This window comes from Chrysemys picta, chromosome 6 (genome assembly GCF_011386835.1).
Source record: "Chrysemys picta bellii isolate R12L10 chromosome 6, ASM1138683v2, whole genome shotgun sequence".
NCBI classification, from domain to species: domain Eukaryota; kingdom Metazoa; phylum Chordata; order Testudines; family Emydidae; genus Chrysemys; species Chrysemys picta.
Window position 1 is genome coordinate 126,165,996 of NC_088796.1, and position 22,494 is coordinate 126,188,489.

A 22,494-nucleotide genomic window follows, 5' to 3' on the forward strand; every position below is an offset into this window, starting at 1 on the left:
CACCGGTCCAGGGGGCTCTGCATTTTAATTTAATTTTAAATGAAGCTTCTTAAACATTTTAAAAACCTTATTTACTTTACATACAACAATAGTTTAGTTATATATTATAGACTTATAGAAAGAGACTTTCTAAAACATTAAAATGTATGACTGGCACGCGAAACCTTAAATTAGAGTGAATAAATGAAGACTCGGCACACCACTTCTGAAAGGTTGCCGACCCCTGTTCTAGCTGATGAACGTACAGTAGTCCTTTAGCGCTAACAGCAGAGCTGTGATACTGCAGCCCCCAAGTTCAGACCCAAGAACAGCTGTTTATAGCAGGACCTTTCCCTTCAAGGAGTTAACATTTTACGAACAATAGCAGCCCAACTGGAGCGGTCTTAAATGGTTCAACACAGACCTGTGCCCAGCCGGTTTCAGCCCACCTTTGGGAGGTGCTTGTCCTCTGACTCCATCTCAGGAGGGGATGGGGGAAGATATATGAGTTGAGGTTAGTACGGCATTCAGATGCTACGGTGATAAGTAACACCGACACGTAAGGATCTCTCATATATGTAACTAAGACACACACACATGCTCTGATCTTGAAATGTTTTCCCCCTTCCCTTTCTGCAATTCTTGTGCTAATTCTAGAGTGTGTCTTGTATGTAGCTTCACAAATTCCATGTTTAGTTCTTTAATTGTGTTTAGCGTAATAGACTCCTACTCACCTAGCAGACTCACTCCGATTTATTTTCTATCAGAAATACTAACGAAAGCATGTGATTCTCTCCCCCTAGACTGGCAAACTGAAGCGTTACTACACAGACCTTGAAGCCCTTGCTATGGTAACTGCAGCTTTGTGTCATGATATTGATCACAGGGGCACCAACAACCTGTATCAGATGAAGTAGGCACTTTTCTATTGCTTTAAATGATTCCATTCACTGTGCGCGTGTAGTGGTGGAGTGGGATCTAACCGAATTCACACCACATCCTGTTCCCACTGACTCTATCTGACGGCTGCAGAAGCTGTAGTTTGATAGCGCAGACCAGGCTATTGTAGCAATCGGTGTTTGGCCAAAGCAGCAGTTCGTTTTTTAAGAGGGGACATTAAGCTAGAGAGATACTGGAGGTCGGGGGGAAATGCTATGCATGACCCCCAAAACTTGAGCTTCAAAGTGGGAGCCAGGAGTGAGCTGGTCACAACCCCTGCTGGGTTTCTAAGCAGCAAGCGGGGTCAGCGTGTCATGGGTGGTTACTCTTTGCTATTACATCAGACATTCTGCTCATGCTTATAGTCTAGGGCAGAGGTGGGCAAACTACAGCCCACGGGCCACATCCGTCCCACAGGACCGTCCTGCCCGGCCCTTGAGCTCCCGGCCAGGGAGGCTAGCCCCCAATCCCTCCCTGGTGTCCCTCCTCCCCCGCAGCCTCAGCTTGCCGTGCCGCCAGCGCTCTAGGCGGCAGGGCTGTGAGCTCCTGCCGGGCAGCGTGGCTATGAGGGCTGCTGGCCTGCCCCAGTGCTCTAGACTGCGCGGGGGCGTGGCTGGCGCCGGCTGGGCGGCACGGCTGCCAGTCCTGGTGCTCTGAGCGGCATGGTAAGGGTGTGGGGAGCAGAGGGGTCGGATAAAGGGCAGGAGGTTCCGGGGGACAGTCAGGGGGCAGGGGTGTGGATAGGAGTTGGAGCAGTCAGGACAGGGAGCAGGGGGGGTTGGATAGGGGGTGGAGTCCTGGAGGGGGCAGTTATGGGCAGGGGATTCCAGGAGGGGGAGGTCAGGGGACAAAGAGCGGGGGGGTTGGGGGCAGGCAGTGGGAGGGGACAGATGGGGGCGGGGCCAGGCTGTTTGGGGAGGCACAGCCTTCCCTACCTGGCCCTCCATACAGTTTCAGAACCCCAATGTGGCCCTCAGGCCAAAAAAGTTTGCCCACCCCTGGTCTAGGGGAAAGCATACAGCTGAGCTAACCACAGCACACAACCTCACTACTTCAGTGGCTAGTCATGCCCCTCCTACACAGGTAATGCACCCGCACGCCGTGGTGCTTGCTGGCTTCATTGCTCTAATGCTCTCATGAGCTGGTGGGCCTCTCTCACTCCCCCTCCCTGTAAGGATTTAGCTGTGTGCAAGGATTTGACTGTCAGGGCTTTGCACTGGGATTTCACAGATGTTCTATAAAATCTAGGAAACTGTGCAAGGGCTACTGCTTTTCCTGTTGTTTTAAATCAATAAAATACGTTGAGTTCCTAAAGCAGAGTAAACCTGCTCACACATTACAATAAGGGCCATTTATTAAGGGCTAATAAATGATTCAAAGCACGTTAGACATGAGTAGGTGTTTAGATGGTTTATAAGTACTGCAGCGAAAAATGTTACAGCTGGTTAAAAGCCTAAGAATCGTTTGATCAATTGATAAGCCATTTATTTAAAATAACAACTATTACCCCTTTATCCGCTAGCTAAACCTAGATATAAAGCGTGATAAACTGAAATATTAAAAGAAGACACTGTAAAACTCCCTTGTTCATTAGTGTTGTACTAACTTTTGAATTTTTAATTTACACAATTAGATCTCAACATCCTTTAGCAAAACTTCATGGTTCATCAATTTTAGAGAGACACCACTTGGAATTTGGAAAGTTCTTGCTTTCAGAAGAGGTTTGTAATGCACATTATTAATGGAGGAGTTTGGTTGATTTGCTGTCAGCTGAATTTTAATTGTTCAGTACTCTGAAGTTTCACTTTGCAGGGGTCTGTGCCAATATTTTATTTGGGTTCAGATCTCTGAGGACTTGAATTTATTCCACCAGTTCACTTTAAAGTTACATATGAACCAACTCCAAAGTCAAAGTGAGATTCGGTTAAAATGGCAGAGTTTCTCTTGGGTTAGTGGTGAAATCATGCAGAACTAAAAAGTTCACCTGCTTTCCTTGCAAAACTCTGGTGCACGAACTGTTTTACAGGGCCTACCATAATGGGGCTTCAGGCGCTACCACCATATAAAAGCTAAACAAATCAGCCCGAGCTTGCTCTTGAGTAGGGTTATCATATTTCAGCAAGCAAAAAAGAGGACGGGAGGAGCCCCACCCTAGCCCGCCCCATCCTGCCCTAGCCCTGCCCCTCCCACTTCCCCCCCTCAGAACCCCTAACCCTCCCCCCGCTCCTTGTTCCCTGACTGCACCCTCCTGGGACCCCTGCTCCTAACTGCCCTCCAGGACCCCACCCCCTACCTAAGCCTCCCTATTCCTTGTCCCCTAACTGCCCCCTCCTAAGACCCCCCCAACTGCCCCCCAGGACCCTACCCCCTACCTGTACTCTGACTGCCCAAAACCTTATCCACGCCCCCCAGAAAGCCACCCCCCCAAACTCCCGACCCCACCCCACCCCCGTCTCTTGACTGCCCCATCCAAAACCTCCCTGCCCCTTCTCCGACCCCCTGGCCCCCTTGTTGTTGGCCTTTGCCTAACGTCTCTGTGAGCTTGCTCAGGAACGGCCGGAGCCATTCGTCCCGGCACGCTGGGCAGCAGGGGAGGAGGAGCTCCAGACTGCCGGAGGCGATCTGCGAATGCAGGGAGGGAGGGAGGGAGGGAGTGATCTCTGCTGCAGGGGAGAGGAGGAGGGGTCTCTCTGGCTGTCGGAGTCCCATGTAAGTGGCACCATCCGGCCGGCTGCCCTGTTAGCCGCGCGCATTCTGCATGGGGCGGGGGGGAAGTCCGGACATTTACAAATTCCCCCCAGACGCTATTTTTAGCTCAAAAAGCCGGACATGTCCGGGGGAATCCGGACGAATGGTAACCCTACTCTTGAGATTCGTGAGCCTCTTCCCTGAACATAGTCTGTGTGTGATGAAACTGAAACCAGACATGAGGTTCACGCAGCCCTAATCCTGTAAAGGAGAATCTTCAACTCCCATGTTTTATCAGGCACTTCCAAATATCTGAAGCCTTTGAATACTTCCCTGTACTGCAGACATTCCTTCTAATGCGTACTTTCAATCCTCTAGCTAGGGACAGTGAAAGACATATCTCCAGTCTGCCTCTACCTTCTGTAATTTGGTATGTTCATCATATACATAAAAATACTTTTCACCTACACAGCACTCTCCATCTGAGGTTCTCCCGGCACTTTACTGGCTTGCCTCACCACTGCCTAGTGAGGTAGGCCAGTGTTGTTGCAGTTCTACAGATAAGGGGGAAATGGAGGTGCAGAAGTTAAGTGACTTGCCCAAGTTTTCACAAGGCATCTGTGACAGAACCAGGGAGAGACCTTGAATCAAAGCTAACAGGTTTCTTAAGTAAGAGAACTCAGAACCCATAATGCCCATTGACTGGCTTTAATCATCCTTCCCCCACTATGGGCCAAATCCTGACAAATTCATTCGGTTAAACTTTTACTTCAGGCAAACACCCATTGAAAACAATAGGAGTCCAGTTATATGCTGAGTAACTACTTCAGGGTACTGGCCCCATCCAATGCCCATTTAAATCATTGGGTGTCATTCCATGGACCATGGGAATTGGATTGAGCCCTCAGCCCTGCATTTTAACTGTAGCTGAAGATGTTACACAACGAATTAATACCCATATTCTGAGATGAACAATCCACGGGATGTCCAGAATCACGTACTAAACTTTGTTTTCCTTTAGTCCCTGAATATCTACCAGAATCTCAACAGACGACAGTTTGAGCATGTGAATCATTTGATGGAAATTGCTATCATAGCAACTGACTTAGCGCTTTACTTCAAGTAAGTGAGTCGTGTATTTCAGCAAGCACATTGCAAATAGCTGGTCACATTAGTCTAAAACATCACAACTGATTGTCCAGGCTCTCTGTGGGCAGAACTCCTATTAACAGCGGCTGTGTCTTCAGGAGACCATGTGTGTGCTGTCAAATATTACTTAATTTAAAATCATTTTAAAACACTGATTTTGATTTTTGTGAGTTTTAAATTGCTAACAGAGTGATTTTGTTTTCCTGGTTTCTTTAGTTAGTTTCCTTATTAATGTTTCTGTTAGTCTTAAAGGTGCCACAGGACCCTCTGTTGCTTATTAATACATTACACTTCAGATTTTACACTAACAGTTTCACACTAAAAATACTGATCAGTGCCAAAGAACAGTCCTTGGTCTTGTTAACATCCATTTGAGAATAGCATAGCCTCAAACAGAACATAGACAAGCAAATGGCCCATGCTATATTTGCAACTAACCTTCCAATATAATTAATTTCCGCAAGTCGTGACCGGGCTATACTGATCCATCAGGGTCTGCAGTATGAAGTCAGAGACCTGGGCTCCTAAGCCGGGCCGGATTTCCAATTAGGCACAGTAGGCATGTGCCATGGGGCACTGGTGTTTTAGGGACACCTTACCTCTTTAAAACTGTGTGCAACACGAAGGTCAGCTATAGGCGGGGGAGTGGCGGGGGGGCGGGCAGCACTGAAGATCCCATGCCTAGGGACGTGTAAGGTGTAAATCCGGCCCTGCCCCAAAGTCATCCAGTTGTTCTGGAAAACACAGTCCTTCATTGCCTAAATACGGGCTTATCTTTATGTTTTGAAAATGTCGGACAGCGTATAAGAATGTTCATAATAACTTTAATGTACTGAAAGTGTAGCTTCACTGTTAGCACTGAAGCAGTTTTATTTAGAAGTGAACATTTTATGCCACTAAGAAATACTGTTGGAGCGATGGTGTTCTTTCTGATATTTCCATGGCAAGGATTTGTAAATTTGTTAAGGCACACGAACAGTCCCAGTGAAGGCTGGTTACCTGCTTAAGGATGAGAGTCAGTACTTTGGCTTTTGGCTAGGGCAGTATGGCGCTATATGATAGTAGCATTTATAATTTAGTTCAGTATAAGTTTTAATCTAAAGTTGCAATAGCACAACTTTTCAAGCTGTATTTACAAAGCCTCAACCTGACTAAAACGGATTTTTGCAACATTTAAGTGCTTTACAATTATTTAAAACACTCTGTCCTATTTAAAAGATTCAAATAACAATACATTGTTGTGGTGGTCACTTGGCTGGGGGAAAGCCCGGGCAGCAATTGTTGGAGTGAGGGATTGCTCACGTGCAGTGTTTCCATGGGAAATCAAAATGAGAGCTGCTAACTCCATATTTAATGCATTCATTTCCCTACCTCTTTGGGTTTTTTGAAGAAAGAGAACTATGTTTCAGAAGATTGTTGATGAGTCCAAGACGTATGACAACGAAAATTCCTGGACTGAATATTTGTCTCTGGAGACCACAAGAAAAGAGATTGTCATGTGAGTAAATAAAAACCTCTTGATAGGCAAATGGTGAAGTGACAACTACGCCCCTATTAAATAAGTGTCTACTAAGAACCGACTGCATAGTTTAGCATAGCATGCGATATTTTCCTATAAGGGATATTAAGACAACATTTTAGTATTTAATGAACTTGGAGCCAAAGTATAGTGGCTTTGCATTCTGGGCTATTCTTGAAGGGTAGCCATATAAAAAGATATTAAAACAAAAGCCAAATCTCTTTCTAACTTCCTCTATACTAAAGAATTATATGGAAACATAGCAGAATTTTTTTTTAAGTGTGTGAATAGGATGAAGTCACATCTAGGTTAGGGTGACCAGATGTCCCGATTTTAAAGGGACAGTCCCGATTTTTGGGTCTTTATCTTATATAGACTCCTATTACCCCCCACCCCGTCCCGGTTTTTCACATTTGCTGTCTGGTCACCCTAATCTAGATAAGTGTCAAGTAAACGTTATATTCAAATTCTAATTGCAAGTATCCACGTTTCTAATTTAAATTGTTTATTCTGCTTGGATGTATTTATGGCAACTTTCAAGATTAACAGAATCCTATGAGTTTTACGGAGCAGACATCCAATGACAAAAACTGAAATTATTGTAAGCCCCACACAGAACCAGAGAGCCCACTGATGAAGAGTTGCAAGAAGTCTGCTTTGGCTTAAACGGTAAGGGAGGCCAAAGCCTCCCTATTGATGAAATCAAGGATAAGAGTTTGAAAGCAGGGTGCCATCCAGTATGAATCTGAAGCCTGGTCTACATCTAAAACTTACTAACAATAGCTGCTCCGCTCAGGAGTATGAAAACTTCACACCTCAGAGACGTAGTTAAGCTGACCTAAGCCCTGTGGTAGACACTGCTTCTTCCATTGACCTAGCTACCACCTCTCAAGGGGGTGGAATTACTACAGCAAGGGGGTGGAATTACTACCCTTCCATTGCTGTAGCAAGTATCTACACCACTGCAGCATAGAGAGCTTCAGTTGCGCACACTCTGAGTAACCTACTCTTGCAAAGTAGCCAGAAAACTCCTCTCCATGAGAAACCTTTTACTCTGCTTCACAGCTCAGATTCAGAATGCACTCATCGGGATTGCATGGATGCTCTGGAGAAAGAAGCTTTCCTCTGCACCATCGGAGCCACAGCATAAGTAGGGCCCTACCAAAGTCACAGCCATGAAAAACACATCACGGACTGTGAAATCTGGTTTCCCCCTGTGAAATCTGGTCTTTTATGTGCTTTCACCCTGTACTACACAGATTTCACGGGGAGACCAGCATTTCTCAAACTGGGAGGTCCTGACCCAAAAGGGAGTTGCAGGGGGGTCACAAGGTTATTTTAGGGGGGGGGTCGCAGTATTGCCACCCTTACTTCTGCGCTGCCTTCAGAGCTGGGCGGCTGGAGAGCTGCACCTGTTGGCAGGGCCGGCTCCAGCATTTCTGCCACCCCATGCAAAAACAAACAAACAAAAGCCGCAATCGCGATCGGCGGCGGCAGTTAGAGGGAAAAAAAAAAGCTGCGATTGACAGCGGCAGGTCCTTCGCTCCTAGAGGGAGTGAGGGACCTGCCGCCCCCGAATTGCCGCAGGTGCCGCCCCTCTCCCTTGGCTGCCCCAAGCACCTGCTTGTTAAGCTTGTGCCTGGAGCCGGCCCTGCCTGTTGGCCAGGTGCCCAGCTCTGAAGGCGTCCACCCTTATTTCTGTGCTGCTGCTGGCGGCAGCTCTGCCTTCAGAGCTGGGCTCCCGCCAGCAGCCACCGCTCTCCAGCTGCCCAGCTCTGAAGGCAGCACCGCTACCAGAGGCAGCACAGAAGTAAGGGTAGCAGTACCGCAAGCCCCTCTACAATAACCTTGTGACACACACACACACCACTCCTTTTTGGGTCAGGACCCTACAATTACAACACTGTGAAATTTCAGATTTAAATAGCTGAAATAATGAAATTTACGATTTTTAAAATCCCATGACTGTAAAATTGACCAAAATGGACCCTGAATTTGGTAGGGCCCTAAGCATATGACTTAGAACAGGGGTCCCCAATGCTGTGCCTGTGGGTGCCATGGCGCCCGCCAGGGCATCCATGTGCGACCGCCTACTGGCCGCCGGACAAGCAGACGCCAAAATGCCGTCGAGAAGTGGCGACGTTAAGAATGCCGAATTTGGCGGCATTTCAGCGGCAACACCTCTTGATGACGCTGCTTCACGGCGGCATTTCAGCGGCTGCTTGTCCGGCGGCCATGTCCTTGGCGGCTAGTCGTCCGGCACCCGCCCCACGGGAAAGGTTGGGGACCACTGACTTAGAAGATTCTCTGTTCTGTAACAGGTCGTGTTCGGAACATGGCTTTCAGCAGACAGCCCTCTGGCTTCCTCTTTCCTTCACACGTCCTTTGTACAGACCATTTACATGCCAAGACTTCCTCTGAGGCTTGTGCACAGGGAGCCTTCAGAATCTGGAGTTAAGACTTAAGAGCGACCATCTCAATAGCTGAAAACAAACTACAGTTACAACAACCGAACAGGTCCATCAGTGGAGTGGGTTGTTGTCTGAATAGTATTTTTAGGCACAGAGCTTTGGGGTCTGATTGAGACAGCCCACTGAGTATCAACTCTTCTGACAGGCTAAAGCAATTTCTAACAAATTTTAAGCCTTTATTAGTCCTTTTTATTATGGTTGCAAAAAACAAAACAAAAAACCCACCAATCCCCACCCACCCCAAAATACCCACACTCATCCTAAATGCAGTGTTGGCAACTTTCAAATTTGTAGCACCAGTCTTGCAATGTTTGGTGTTTTTCTGGAAGCCCTAGGCCCAGAGAGAGTATCAATGGGATCTTGGCTTCAAAGTGCCTAAAACAGTTAGGTGTTGTAATACTGAGCACAGCAACACCTTTAAAAATCTAGGCCCCAGTTCCTAAGGCAGGTGATTAGGGGAGAAACTTAGATTCTTAAAAAAAAAAAAAAAGCCAAGAGGTTAACGCAGCCATGGTGCTACCCAAGTACAATGCTGGATGTTGTTTGCTGGCCTGGGGATGGAGATCATGGCCAGTGGGTTATGGCTAAACCACTCTTCCTCCTGTCTGAGGTCAGGGCTCACCTTTGTTCCTGCTGGTGGAGAAGGAGGAGCTTTCATTACATTGGCTGCACTGACAGTAAGGAAACTAGTTGAGTTTCAGAGCTATGTGGAGGTCAGACTGGGGAGGAAGGGGTGGTATGTCTCAAGCACAGCACTAAAGCCTGTATTAGCTGGATGTTTCTGCTAAACTGATAAGCAATGAAACAGTTATCCACTTTGACTTTAAGTGCTCATTATGGCTGGAGAGAAAAGCTTGAAAACATGAAGCAAGTACACCCTGAAGGTTCACACTAGACGGCAAATAAAAAGAATCCCAAACTTACTTTTTAAAAAAATCAAGATTTTTAAGCTAATATGATTTCTGAATCCTTGGAATTAACAGTACCAGACAGATAGAATGAAACAATAGCACAGGGGCCTGAATGCTGACCCCCTCTATAGAAGTGAGGCCCTCACCGTAGGGTGGGGAAGAGGCATGCTCTGTGAAGGGATTGTATTTGTGGCAGAACAGGCCAGTGCAAAGTGTGGGTTCCTGATGCTGATCGACAGATCTAAACTGACTGCTAGGAGAATGTGCAGGGATCCTACTTACCAAAGTCCAGGGTCTCCCTGTAGTAGCATTAGATAGGGTTCTTCATTCCACAAAGGTGCTGGGTTTGGAGCGGAGGAATCCTTTTCTCCCAATCCTTCTTGGATCCCTTGCATAAGTGGTTTTGTTCTCGGCGTGGGGAGTGTAGCATTAGCACTGACAGAAATGCTACCTATCATTTAAATGAGGTGTTACTGCTGCAGCGCTGCCTTCAGAGCTGGGCACCTACCAACAGCTGCTGCTCCAGCCGCCCAGCTCTGAAGTCAATGTAGAAGTAAGGGTGGCAATACCGTGACTACCTAAAATAACCTTGTGATGCCCCTGGAACTCCCTTTTGGGTCAGGACCCCCAATTTGAGACATGTTGGTTTCCTTGTAAAATCTGTGTAGTATAGGGTAAAAGCACACAAAAAAGACCAGATTTCACGGGGGGAGACCAGATTTCACAGTCTGTGAGGCGTTTTTTAAGGCCATGAATTTGGTAGAGCCCTACATATGAGAGACTAAAAAGACAGACTATTCAGCTTGGAAAAGAGATGACTAAGGGGGGCATGACAGAGGTCTATAAAATCGTGACTGATGTGGAGAAAGTAAGTGTTATTTACCCCTTCACAAGAACTGGGGGTCACCAATGAAATTAATAGGCAGCAGGATTAAAAAAAGGAAGTACTTCTTCACACAACACACAGTCAACCTGTGGAACTCATTGCCAGGGGATGCTCTGGAGGCCAAAATTATATATAGTGGATTAAAAAAAGAATTAGATAAATTCATGGAGGACAGGTCCATCAACGGCTATTAGCCAAGATGGTCAGGGATGTAACCCATCCTCTGGGTGTCCCTAAGCCTCTGACTGTCAGAAGCTGGGAATGGATCACTCAGTAATGCCCTGTTCTGTTCATTCCCTCTGAAGAATTGACCACTGTCAGCAGACAGGATACTGGGCTAGATGGACCACTGGTCTGACCCAGTATAGCCGTTCTTATGTTCATTAAATTCTGACAAGTGTCTAGTTGTAATAATTGATACTGGATAGTGGTCTAGCATATGCTCTGTAGTACTTAGAATAATTAAACACAGACATAAAACTTCACTGCAGTCTCTGCTATTAAATCTTTGCTAAGAAGTTGCATGAGATTTTTGAGAATTAGCATAGCAGTAAGACCTAAAAAGCAAACCCATCTGATCAAAGAAAAGTACAGTAATCACAAAACTGTTTTGGTGGCAGGCAAGAAACACAGATACACTAGGTTTAACTCAAGATACTACTGCATACTGTCTGTCCCTGCTTTACAAAATGGTTCTCCTCAATCTTTAATGCTTAGCGGGGGAGAGGAGAGAAGTGGAAAAGTGTAGTTAAATTACAGTATAGGCCCTGGATTCGGTGGGAACAGGAGTGAGTGCTTCAGAATAGAAACTAATTCCAGTTCTGGTTCTGTTCTCCAGGGCCATGATGATGACTGCCTGTGACTTATCTGCGATCGCTAAACCCTGGGAAGTGCAGAGTAAGGTCAGACGCCTGATACACAATGTACTCCAATATATTGAAACACGTTCTGTTGTTTGAAGCCTGCATGAAAGAGGCTTCTCCTTACTTATCCTGGCCAAGTTTCCAGTAATGCTGGTAGAAATGATATTTTTAGATTGAGGAGCCAAGACCTTTTAGCTTGATGTTATTTTATTAGCAATGATGTAAGAGCTGAAGCGTCAGGGCTTACTAACATCACCTCTTCCCTCCTAGTGTTTCCATAGAAGGTTTTTATGGAGTTGTATAAAGTTTAAGACATTTATATACAACTGGACAGTTGTTAACATTGGACTGTCGCAGTAATAGTTACTGTGCTGAATGTAAAAGTAGGTAAATAAATGTAAAAGCAAACGTATCTAGAGACCGCACCCAGTGCTATGAATCACTAGGACAGTTAGCATCACACAAAGGGGCAGCAGGGAAAACAGTGCTGGCAACTCTGACTTTATTGCCAGTCTCATAACACTCAGGGTTTTTCTTAAAGCCCCCGCTCCTGGAATCATGTGGCTGAGAATCTCCAGTAACTTTCACTTTAAAAAGCATTTAGTCCTCATTGTTACAGAAAGTTTAGAAATAAAAAACCCAACTGCACAAAACCATAAGACAAACTCCAACATTCATATTTTAAAACCTCACTTTTTAAGGGTTGGGGAGGAAGAGTCGTGGAAGCTTCAGATTGGTAATACTGGGAAAGGGCAACTGTGTCTTGGGGAATGTGGCAAAGAATCCACTGATGCTGTGACTGTCTCCACCCTTATCCTCATTGTAAAGTCCTGCTAAGGAGCAGCGGGGAGCTGTTCATTGACTGACACGAAGGAGCAGTAGACCGAAGTCTACTGCCAGAGTCACAGAGTTTGATTCTGCATTTCATAGCCCCAGGGTGATTCCACTGATCTCAGCCGTGCGATCCTGCTGTGAATTTGTTAACCAAGGGCTTGTCTACACAGCAAGCAAGGGTGTGAATCTACAGCACCACCACTCCCATGTGCAACAACATCCTACGTGGGACATTGCTACAGATCAATAGCAGCGTCCCCATGGGACATTACTGTGTGGCAAGCTGGCATGCTGCAGATTCACACCCTGGTTTGCCATTCAGTAACTCATCGTGTAGACAAACTGAGTAGAGAATCAGATGCAGCGTGCTAAGAGGATCACTTGGCTGTAGTCTGGGATTTGACAGACAAGATTGCAGGGTAAAGGAGCAGGGACTGTAACTCTCCGCTTCATGGAGACAAACTGTTTCAGATTAAAATCCCCGAACTGACTGTAGCTTTTATTCCAATGTAGGTAGCTCTCCTAGTAGCAGCTGAATTCTGGGAACAGGGAGACTTGGAAATAAGTGTACTCCAGCAGCAGCCTATTGTAAGTAGCACATGAGCTGCGGAAAGCTCAAGTTCATTCATTTCCTTCTAACAAACCTCTTCAGTGACAGCAATACATGAACAGGGCTGGAAGCTTTGACAACATGGGAGACTCTGGGGAAAAAACCAAAAAGCTACCCCTGTAATAGACAGGAAAGTTGAGATCAGTGACATACATGTCACAGTTTCTAAAATCTAGCTCTGCTAATGAATGTGCTTTTTTTTTTAAGTGAAATGTTTGTTTAGTTAATTTAAGGAACTTTAGGTTCCCCTTAGCATTTATTCAGAATACAAAGATCCTTCCATCTGGTACTATGGTGAGGGGCACAATAGAAAACAGTATCTAGGGACCGAAGTGGAGAAGAGAGACTGTAGCTTGCTAAAGAAAAATGATGAAAATCCCTAGCCCAATAATTTCATTGTTTGTGTGGGAGAAGGAAGCGGTCTGGAAAGGAAAGCTCTTGAGAATGATACAGCAGAAGCGTTAGGCTGATTGGCGACATCCCTCAAGGCAGAATAGTTCTAAAGGGAAAACAGACAGATGTGGCATTTAAGTGTTCTCCAAAGAAATCCTGTTCTCTTCCAGCCTATGATGGACAGGAAAAAAGCACCGGAGCTTCCAAAGCTTCAAGTCGGTTTCATTGACTTTGTGTGCACATTTGTCTATAAGGTAAGTGATTTGCACAGCAAAGAAGGAACGCTTGCTGATGCAGCAACAGTCACGCTTTTAAAAACCACTTACGCTAGCAAAAATTAGATAAGCAAATTTCTCTCCGATCAGTGAGACTTGGCCAATACCTAGAAGGTTAATCAACAAGACACCCGCTCGTCTTTCCCCTGACCAAAGACACTGCAGGCCGTAAATTAGGAAACTGGGATAAGCCTACGCTGTAAGCAGGAAAACTCCCACCATTACAGTACCAACATGCACTAGGATTGTTACATACATTATTTAATACACCTTACGTTTTGCTACGTGGGATCACATCTTCTGCTCAGCAAAGCAGCTTCGCATCACACGGCAGTGCAGGGCAGCCTTGAACCCAGCTCAGAGGGCATCCAGAGCTATCGCTAGTGGAACGCAGAGCAGCCTCACAGGGCCCGACAACCCCAGGACCAGTCAATTGTATAGAGCCGTCTTTGCACCTCTAGTCATGAGCGGCACTGGGCACAGCAGATTCAAGCCAAGATTCCACATCCAACTACATATGGGGCAGTGGAGTAACGGGTGGGCCGGGTACACAATTCCACTCCTGTTGAAATGTAAGGGCACAGAGTGGGCTCAGGGTATCTCTTGAGGGGCCCACAGGATCTGGTCCAAGAGGTAACTATAGCTGAACCGCTCGGTAATGATGACCCTACTGTAATTAAATGTAGCATCCTCGTAGGGCTACAGAAAACTCGCCGCAGTAACATTTAACTATAAAAACGGGGACTACGCAAAAGTGAGGGCGCTTGTTAGATGGAAACTAAAAGGAGCTCCCAGAAGGGTTAAATGCCTGCAAGCAGCATGGGGACTATTTAAAACATCAGCTCAGACTAAAGATATACCCCAAATCATAAAGGACAAGAAGAGGAACAAAAGAATGCCACCATGGCTAAACAGCAGAGTAATAGAGGCCATTCGAGGCAAAAAGGCATCCTTTAATATTTGGGAGTGAATTCCTAGTGAGGGTAACTGGAAGGTGCACAAACTCTGGCAGGCTAAGGGTAATAAGGCAGGCCAAGAAAGAACTTGCTAAAGATGCAAGAACTAAGAGTAAGAATTCTTTCAAGTACATCAGCAGCAAGAAGCTTGCCCAATAGGCAGTGGAGACCCTAGATGACAAAGGCGCTAAAGGAGCGCTCAAGGAAGACAAGGCCATTGCAGAGAAGCTAAATGAATTCTTTGCATCGGTCCTTACTGCAAAAGGATATGGGGGAGATACTCACACCAGAGACATGCTTCCTGGGCGACAAAATGGAAGTAGAGTCCCACATTGATATGTCCGCAGAAGAGGTTTTCGAACAAATTAAACAGTAATAAGACACCAGGACCACATGGTATTCCCCCAAGAGTTCTGAAGGAACTCAGATATGAAATTGCAGAACTACTAACTGTAGTATGTAACCTACTACTGAAACAAACCTCTGTACCAGATGACTGGAGACTAGCTAACATAATGCTGATTCTTAGAAAGGGCTCCAGCAATTACAGACCAGTGAGCCTAATCTCATATAAACTATAGGGGAAGTTGCGGGAAGAGTCAACACAGCTTTTGTAAAAGGGAAGTTATGTCTCACCAATCTATCAGAATTCTCTGAGGGTGTCAATAAGCATGTGGACAAAGGAAAAAGATAGGAAACAAAGGGTACGAATAAATGGTCAGTTTTCAAAAAGGAGAGGGGTAAATAGCAGGGTCCCCCCAAGGGTCTGTGGTGTTCAGTATATTCATTAATGATCTGGAAAAGAGGGTAAACAGTGAAGTGGCAAAGTTTCCTGACAATGCAAAATTATGCAAGGTAGTTAAGTCCAAAGATGACTGCAAGGAGCTAGAAGGGGATCTTGGGTGACTGGGCAACAAAATGGCAGATGAAATCAAGAGTGGTAAATGTAAAGCAACGCACATGGAAAAAATAATCCCATTACACGTACAAAATTAGCTGTTATCACTCAAGAACGAGACCTTAGAATCATCGTGGCTAGTCCTTTGAAAACTTCGATCCAATGCACAGCTGCGGTAAAAAAAGCTAACGGTATGTTAGGAACTATTAGGAAAGGGACAGAAAATATCAAAATGCCACTATATAAATCCATGGTGCACCCACACCTTGAATACTGTGTCCCGTTCTGGTCACCCCATCTCTAAAAAGATATAATGGAACTAGAAAAGCTTCAGAGAAGGGCAAAAAAGACGATCAAGGGTATGGAGAGTACAAGCAGAGACTAAAGATTAAGGCTGTTCAGCTTAGAAAAGAGACAACTAAGAGGGGATATGATAGAGGTCTGTATAATCATGAATGGTGTGGATAAAATGAAGCATTATTTACCCTTTCCCACAGTACAAAAACCAGGAGTCACCCGGTGAAATTAATAGGCAGCAGATTTAATACAAACAAGATGAAGTACTTTTTAACCTAATGTACAGTTAACGTGTGGAACTCATTACCATGTGACTGCTAAAAGTATAACTGGGTTCAAGAAAAAAACTGGATAAATGAATAGAGGATAGGTCCATCAATGGCTATTAGCCAAGATGGTCAGGGATGTAACCCCAGGCTCCGGGTGTCCCTAGCCTCTGACGGCCAGAAGCCAGGAGGTAAAATTGTCCTGTTCTGTACACTCCCCCTGAAGCTCTGGGACTGGCAACTGTCGGCAGACAGGACACTGGGCTGGATGGACCATCGGTCTGACCTTGTCTGGCCGTTCTTATAAAAATCTTCTAAAGATCTGGGATGAAAACCAGGGAGGACAACTCTGCTCCTCTGGCACAATGGACCGTTCCACCCTAAGGGTGAAGGTTGTCTGTGCAGACGACAGAGCTTGCTTAGAGGCCAGCCCAAGACTATAGAATGAACTCCCCCCAGGAACAAAGGCCCATCACAAACCTCCCCACCTTCCACGCCGAGTGCATGGCACATTTCTTTGGCTTCTCAAACATATGGCAGCACGTGTCTATTATTTTTAAAAAAATCCAAGAGACTGCAGTGAACACACTTCTCCCCTGGGGGGCAGGATGAAAGAACAAACACATGACGGATGTTAGACACCGTTGCCTGAGGCACTGTCGGAAGGCCCTCAGATACTGTGGCGATGAGAACGTACATGGACTAGAATAGGAGTATGACACTGGAATACACCTTGGGGTTTTGCTAATGAACTTACACTAAGTAACAGCTATGCAAATGTGGCACACACCTGGCAGCATCTGACAAAAGTTCAGTAATACTTATTCGTATTACTCTGCCTACGTTTGCCTTTGGTGCATCTGAGTCTCTGGTCACAGTGTGGGGGTTTCCAGCTCCCTTCTCAGTGTGGGCAGGGGTCCCAATGCTGTGGGGAGTACATGCCAGCTCTTCTTCTACTCCCCATCCCCACGGGGACCCTGGCCACCCCCAGGGAGAGGCACAGGAAGCCCCTTCACCATCCCCACTTGCTGCAGTTGTGTGTGTGTAAGGGTAATGTAAATGGGGTGGGTGTGACTTCCTCCTGTTCCCTTGCCTGAGGCTAGGTGTGGCCTCTCCCTCCATGCCCCTTCCAATCTTCCCCTCCTTCCTGTTATAAAGTAGGGAAGCGAAATCCCCAGAGAAGAGCAGATTTTTGATGGGGGAGAGAGAAATCTTTCTTTTCCCTACTGGCCCCTCTCTGCCTCCTAAAATACCAGCACTTCTGCCAGTTCAAACAGCAATTCTAAAACCCCATGCAAACCCACAGGGATCTCCAATTCACTCTGCAGCAACCCCCTCCCCCCCACAATCCAGCCCCCATACCTCTTCATAGGACATGTGGTTCCTGCGCTTTTCCTGGCGCATCTGCCTTTCTGCTCCAGCTGCTGTCCTCCCGGGGGGCATCAGTGGCAGGCTCTTCTGCTCTCAGAGGCCCACTAGGGCTGCTAGTGCCAAGAGTCCTGTATTAGAAGGGACCTCACATTCCTTATGTAAATAACAATCGCTTGCCCGCTACTAAGTCAGTACAGGATGTTTTTTATCCCATGTTTCAACCAGGACGGTCCAGCATGTCACTCTGACACGAAATCTAGGCTGGAGGGGTGCTCTGGCACTTTACTTTGCAATGTGCCAGGCTTTGGCAACGTGACCCGACACATGGGGTCACAACGCCACTCAAATTTAGCCCAGCCACCGCTGGGCCGCCCCTGGACGTTGCCCCCATTGAAATTGGAAGTGACACCCCTGCTGGCTGCTGTGTTTCTCCCCCTTCTGCCAACCCCCCCACCCCCGGCAGGGCACAGCTCTATAGTAAGTGGACATGAGTAACTGCAGCCTCCCACTTCACAGTGACTGCCTGGCCTGGTGCCTGGAGCTCTGGGTTCTCTGCAGCACCAGAGCTGGAGACAGCGGGAGCAGGCCCTGGGCAAGGGATGGGGAGGAGAAGTCAAGCCCGGGGACATTAGAAGGCTGTCCCATATTTCTGAAATACTGCATTGGCAGCCCTACCCAATGGTATGGGGGCAGCATCAGGACCCGCTTCGCTCCCTGGCGGGCATGGGAGAGAGGGAGAGGCCTACAGCAGCAGGCTCTGAGCCCCAGCCCTGAGGCAATGGGACAGAGGAAGAGAGAACTACTGCAGAGATGAAGGAGGAGGCTACCCCTCAGGCCTGACTGCATGTACCTCCTAGCAGGCCTGTCAGTACTCATCTGCCCCAGTGATTCCTCAGCTAGGTTTGGTGGGGGAGCAACTCGATCTAGGACAGGGGTCTCAAACATGCGGCCCGGGGGCCGCATGCAGCCCGCGGGGTTATTTTCTGCGGCCCGCGAGCTCCTCACGGCCCCCCCCGCCCTCCCCCAGCATTTACCTAGAGCGGCTCCGGCCTGATGCGCACCGGGGGCCGGGCAGGCTCCCTGCCTGCCTGCCCTGCTCCCGCGCCGCGCGGGGAAGCCGACGGAACCTGGGGAAGGAGGGGCACAGGGGTGTGTGTGGCTGTTGCTTCAGGCATCGCCCCCAGCAGCTCCCATTGGCTGCGAATCCCCCGACCCCCTGCCGCACCCCATACCCCAACCCCCTGCCCTGAGCCCCTGCCACACCCCTGGGGGCAGGGAGGGGGCAGCGTTGGGGTGGGGATTTCAGGGAAGGGGTGGGAAGAGGCGGGGCAGGGGCGAGGCCTCGTGGAAGGGGTGGAGTGGGGGCAGGGCCGAGGGCGGCGAGGTGGAGGTGTCAGTAAATGGGGCCCAATGTACTAGTCCTCATGTGGCCCTCGTGGTCATTTGAGTTTGAGACCCCTGATCTAGGAGGATCTCCTGAAACAAGCTGCTTCCCTCTCCCTGCTGATAGGCTCTGAACCCAGGTGTAAACACGCCCTCTAATTACCTGGCTCTCCTGTCCAGGGCCAGACCTGTAGCTGGCACCCTGCTTCAGGAAATTAACCCCTTCCCAGCCTGAACTAGCCACAGGGGCATGCAGCCGGTGGCACAGATATCTTGGATGAGCAGCCCTGGCTAAGTCACTGTTGTACTGTTTGTTGGGTGTCCTTGGGGCAGGAATTTTCACGTTTCCACGAGGAAATTCAGCCGATGTATGAGAGATTGCTGAACAACAGAAAGGAATGGAAGGCTCTTGGTGATGAGTATGATGCAAAAATGAAAGTGCTGGAAGAAGAGAAGAAAAAAGAGGAGGAAAAAATGGCTGCAAAGCAAGGTCAGAAATACTTAAAATGTTAATACCTCAGAATCTACTCCTATGGCTAACTCCCCTACCCCACCAGTCCCCTGTGTAAATTAACTTCTCCAAACTCCCCGCTCTTCCCTCACTTGTGAATTTGGTCCAGTAGTTAAAGCAAAGGGTTGGATACAGGGGAAATCCTCAATCTGAGTGGGGGCCTATGACTCAGGTCATAATAGTGAATGGCTTCAAAACATACACGTGACATCTCAGACTGTTACACACCTCCAGAAAGGCCATCTGCATAAACTCCTCCGTGGAGGAGATCTCCTGTGGTAATGGGCGGGTTAACACCTGTAAGGCCAGATCAACACGCAGTGTGGCAAATGGTGCTGAACACTGCTGATCCTTGTCTGTACTTGCAGCTCAGCTACATGTGTTGTCCGCACTGAGTCAGCTTTGTAGTGTAGTGAGTCTATGGGCGGGAGGACATGTGCTTGAGAATACAGAGGCTGTGGCTAACATGCTGCCTAATGGGCCCAGGGAAAAACAATGAACTCACTAGAAATAAGATGAAGCATTGCCGTTACTCCCAAGTGTACCTTTCTAGCCAAACTTTTGCTGATCATAAGACTAGTTATTACAGCTTCCAACGAAGGTTGTGGAGTCCCTATCATTGGAAGCTTTCAAAAACAAGTTGGACAAAGTACACCTGCCAGAGATAGTCTAGGTTTACTTGGTCCTGCCACAGCATGGGGGGGTTGGACTTGATGACTTTTTGAGGACCCTTCCAGCCCTCCATTGCTAGGATTCTATGCATGCAGATGGTTTGGTTGTAAGGTTTTTTCCCTGGGCCCAGCCCAATTCCCATTTAAGTCAATGGAAACTGGACTGAGGCCTTCATTCTTAATACATTTTTGTGGTTAAGACAAGACCATTCATGTCTGAGATTGTCTCCACCTCAGACAAGGTACTGACCTCTTGAGAAAGGCAGTCAGGGAGATCATTCTCCTGAAGCATTTTGGAGCAAGAACTGTTTTGTGTAGAAAACGGCTCTGAGCACATTGGTAGCACGTCAGAATATCTAGGAATTTATCCCAGCTTCGTCACTGAGAGCCTTCCAAGGGTTAAAATGTAAAATGACTCAGTTAAAGACTAAAGGATTTCAAATTACAGTGAGTTTATAGCAGCTGCAAATGTATCTCTAATTACTTGTTTCCTCTCATACAGCCGCTATGATGACAACTTGCAATGGAGGAACAACCCCCCCATCTAGAACCTGTTGTATCATTTAAACCTATTTCTGCTGGCATATGAACTACACACCCTGGGAAAGATCTTGTAAGAGAAAAAAGTTCCAGTGTACAAATATAAATTCTTGATTTAACCCTTTAATTACCCAAACTGGGCTCATCACCTAGTCATGGAAGGGGCTAGTTTTGTTTACCTGACCCATGTGAGCACCCTTACTGAGGACAATGCACCAAATTCTGCTCTCTTTCTCACTCCATACAATGCCACTGAAGTCACTGGGTTGTACTGTTTAAGACAGGGCAAAATTTGGTCCCATGAATCTACTTGCATGACTAATGGCTGAAGTCTGAATTCCCCTACTCCAAACCCCCATGCATATATTTACAGGGCCAGATGGATGGTGAACGGACTTTGTGCTCAGTTCAACTGTGATTTACCTAGCGTGCAGCCAGAGGTTACATGGTGGGTAAATTGAGGCAGAATTAACTCCTTGAATGTATCTTGCAGGACCACATGGACAAACCAGCAATATGTAAAAGGATCACATCCATTCATCTCATAGGGAGAAAGATTCCCTTTATCCAAACATTTATGCTGAGATTCTGATCTCAGTTACGCCGGTACAGCTATGGAGTTATTCCACGGAAGTCAGACTGATGCCCCTAGAGCTGAGTTCAGAATGTGGGCTTTCACCTAGAACAGTGAATCAGAGCACAAGAGTGTGTTAACAATAGAACTGTTAAATCATCTGTCCTTCTCACACATCCATAAACTTTATCTTTTGAAGGAACTGAGCCAAATTCAGATCTGGTCTAAACAATTGCAACTCCACTGAAGCCAAAGAAACACCCATGAGGACAAGAATAATTCTGTAGCAGGGTTTGAATAGTATGCAGTCACTGCTACATGGGGCCACATATTGCAGGATGAGGAGAAAACAAAATATCGAAAAGCTGCTCACTCCCTGAGCTTGATCAGTTTTGTGCACGGAATGAGGCAGGGATCCTGGGGAAAACATAGCATGTGATCATGTAATGAGAGTGTGTGTCAATGCATAGGCACAAGGGCACTAAATTAAAGTTGCAAAAGCAACCTTAATTCTGGCATTCCTTGAGTGTGTGACTTTGCAACATTCATATTATTTTAATATAGTTTGTTCATAATGTAACCTGCCTGACCAAAAAGTAGGCCTATTTTGATCAAAATTATGGAAAACAAGAATATGATCAAGCTTGGGGTAGGTGCTACACTTAGACCTCTTTCTGGTTTTGGAATATCCCCCATTGTTGTTTGCAGTGTTGATCCCAGGCTATTAGAGACACAAGGTAGGTGAGAGAATATCTAGAAGTGGGTCCAATAAAATATATTCCCTTACCCACCTTGTTTCTTTGGGACACCCCTGCATTCCCCACCACCTCTGAAATGCTGACAGCTGAATTAGAGAAACAAATTCTAACCTGTGGCTTCAGAGTGGTCTGTGCAGCCACACTTACAAGAACACGGCAAAAGAAATGATAGGGGAAGGATGTAAGGAGATAGCCTGCTCTCCTCTCGGTCAAGGTCACTCCCCCCCCCCCCCCCTTTGCACAAGTCAGTTTTATGAGAGATTTACTATAGTTAAGTCATGTTCTGTTCGCTTTTGTAAAAATAAATAAATAAACAAACATACCACCTTGGTACTCGTCATCTCCCGCGCTTTTACACTTGTGACTCACTTACATCTATAGCTACTCCTAACTGAAGAGAAAGGAGAATTGGGTCCACAAGGATCTCTGATTCTCATTGAATGTCAGTAATGCCTAATTTACACCAGTGAAGGAGACTGGCTGTTTTTTGTTTTTAATAAAGGTATATGCTCTGTATATTTATTCCTTTATTTTCACCTTCCCATTTTGTGGTAACCCTTCTCCCCCCCCCCGGAATTCAGGTTTCCAATTTCTCTCATCACTCATTTCCCCCCATAAATCCTCCCCCTCTCTTTTCTCATCTTCCCCCACTCTCTCACTACCTTTCTGCTCCATCCCAATGCATACTCAGAGGTATTGCCCTCTGCTACAGCAGAGAATGGGATATAGAAATCCCTCTTCCCCTACCTCAG

The 22,494-nt window shown here is 46.7% G+C and overlaps 1 protein-coding gene across 1 annotated transcript in view; it reads left to right on the forward strand.

The window, feature by feature from the left end:
• The window catches only part of PDE6B (phosphodiesterase 6B), a 41,453-nt gene extending 19,233 nt beyond the window's left edge, over positions 1-22,220 (forward strand). The window contains exons 14-22 of the mRNA XM_065549800.1: positions 783-892; positions 2,552-2,639; positions 4,628-4,728; positions 6,146-6,253; positions 11,381-11,444; positions 12,753-12,827; positions 13,413-13,496; positions 19,022-19,178; positions 20,373-22,220. Coding sequence (XP_065405872.1) covers positions 783-892; positions 2,552-2,639; positions 4,628-4,728; positions 6,146-6,253; positions 11,381-11,444; positions 12,753-12,827; positions 13,413-13,496; positions 19,022-19,178; positions 20,373-20,437 — 852 coding nt within the window. The 3' untranslated portion in view covers positions 20,438-22,220. The remainder of the gene's footprint in view (positions 1-782; positions 893-2,551; positions 2,640-4,627; positions 4,729-6,145; positions 6,254-11,380; positions 11,445-12,752; positions 12,828-13,412; positions 13,497-19,021; positions 19,179-20,372) is intronic.
• Positions 22,221-22,494: the final 274 nt, after the last annotated feature.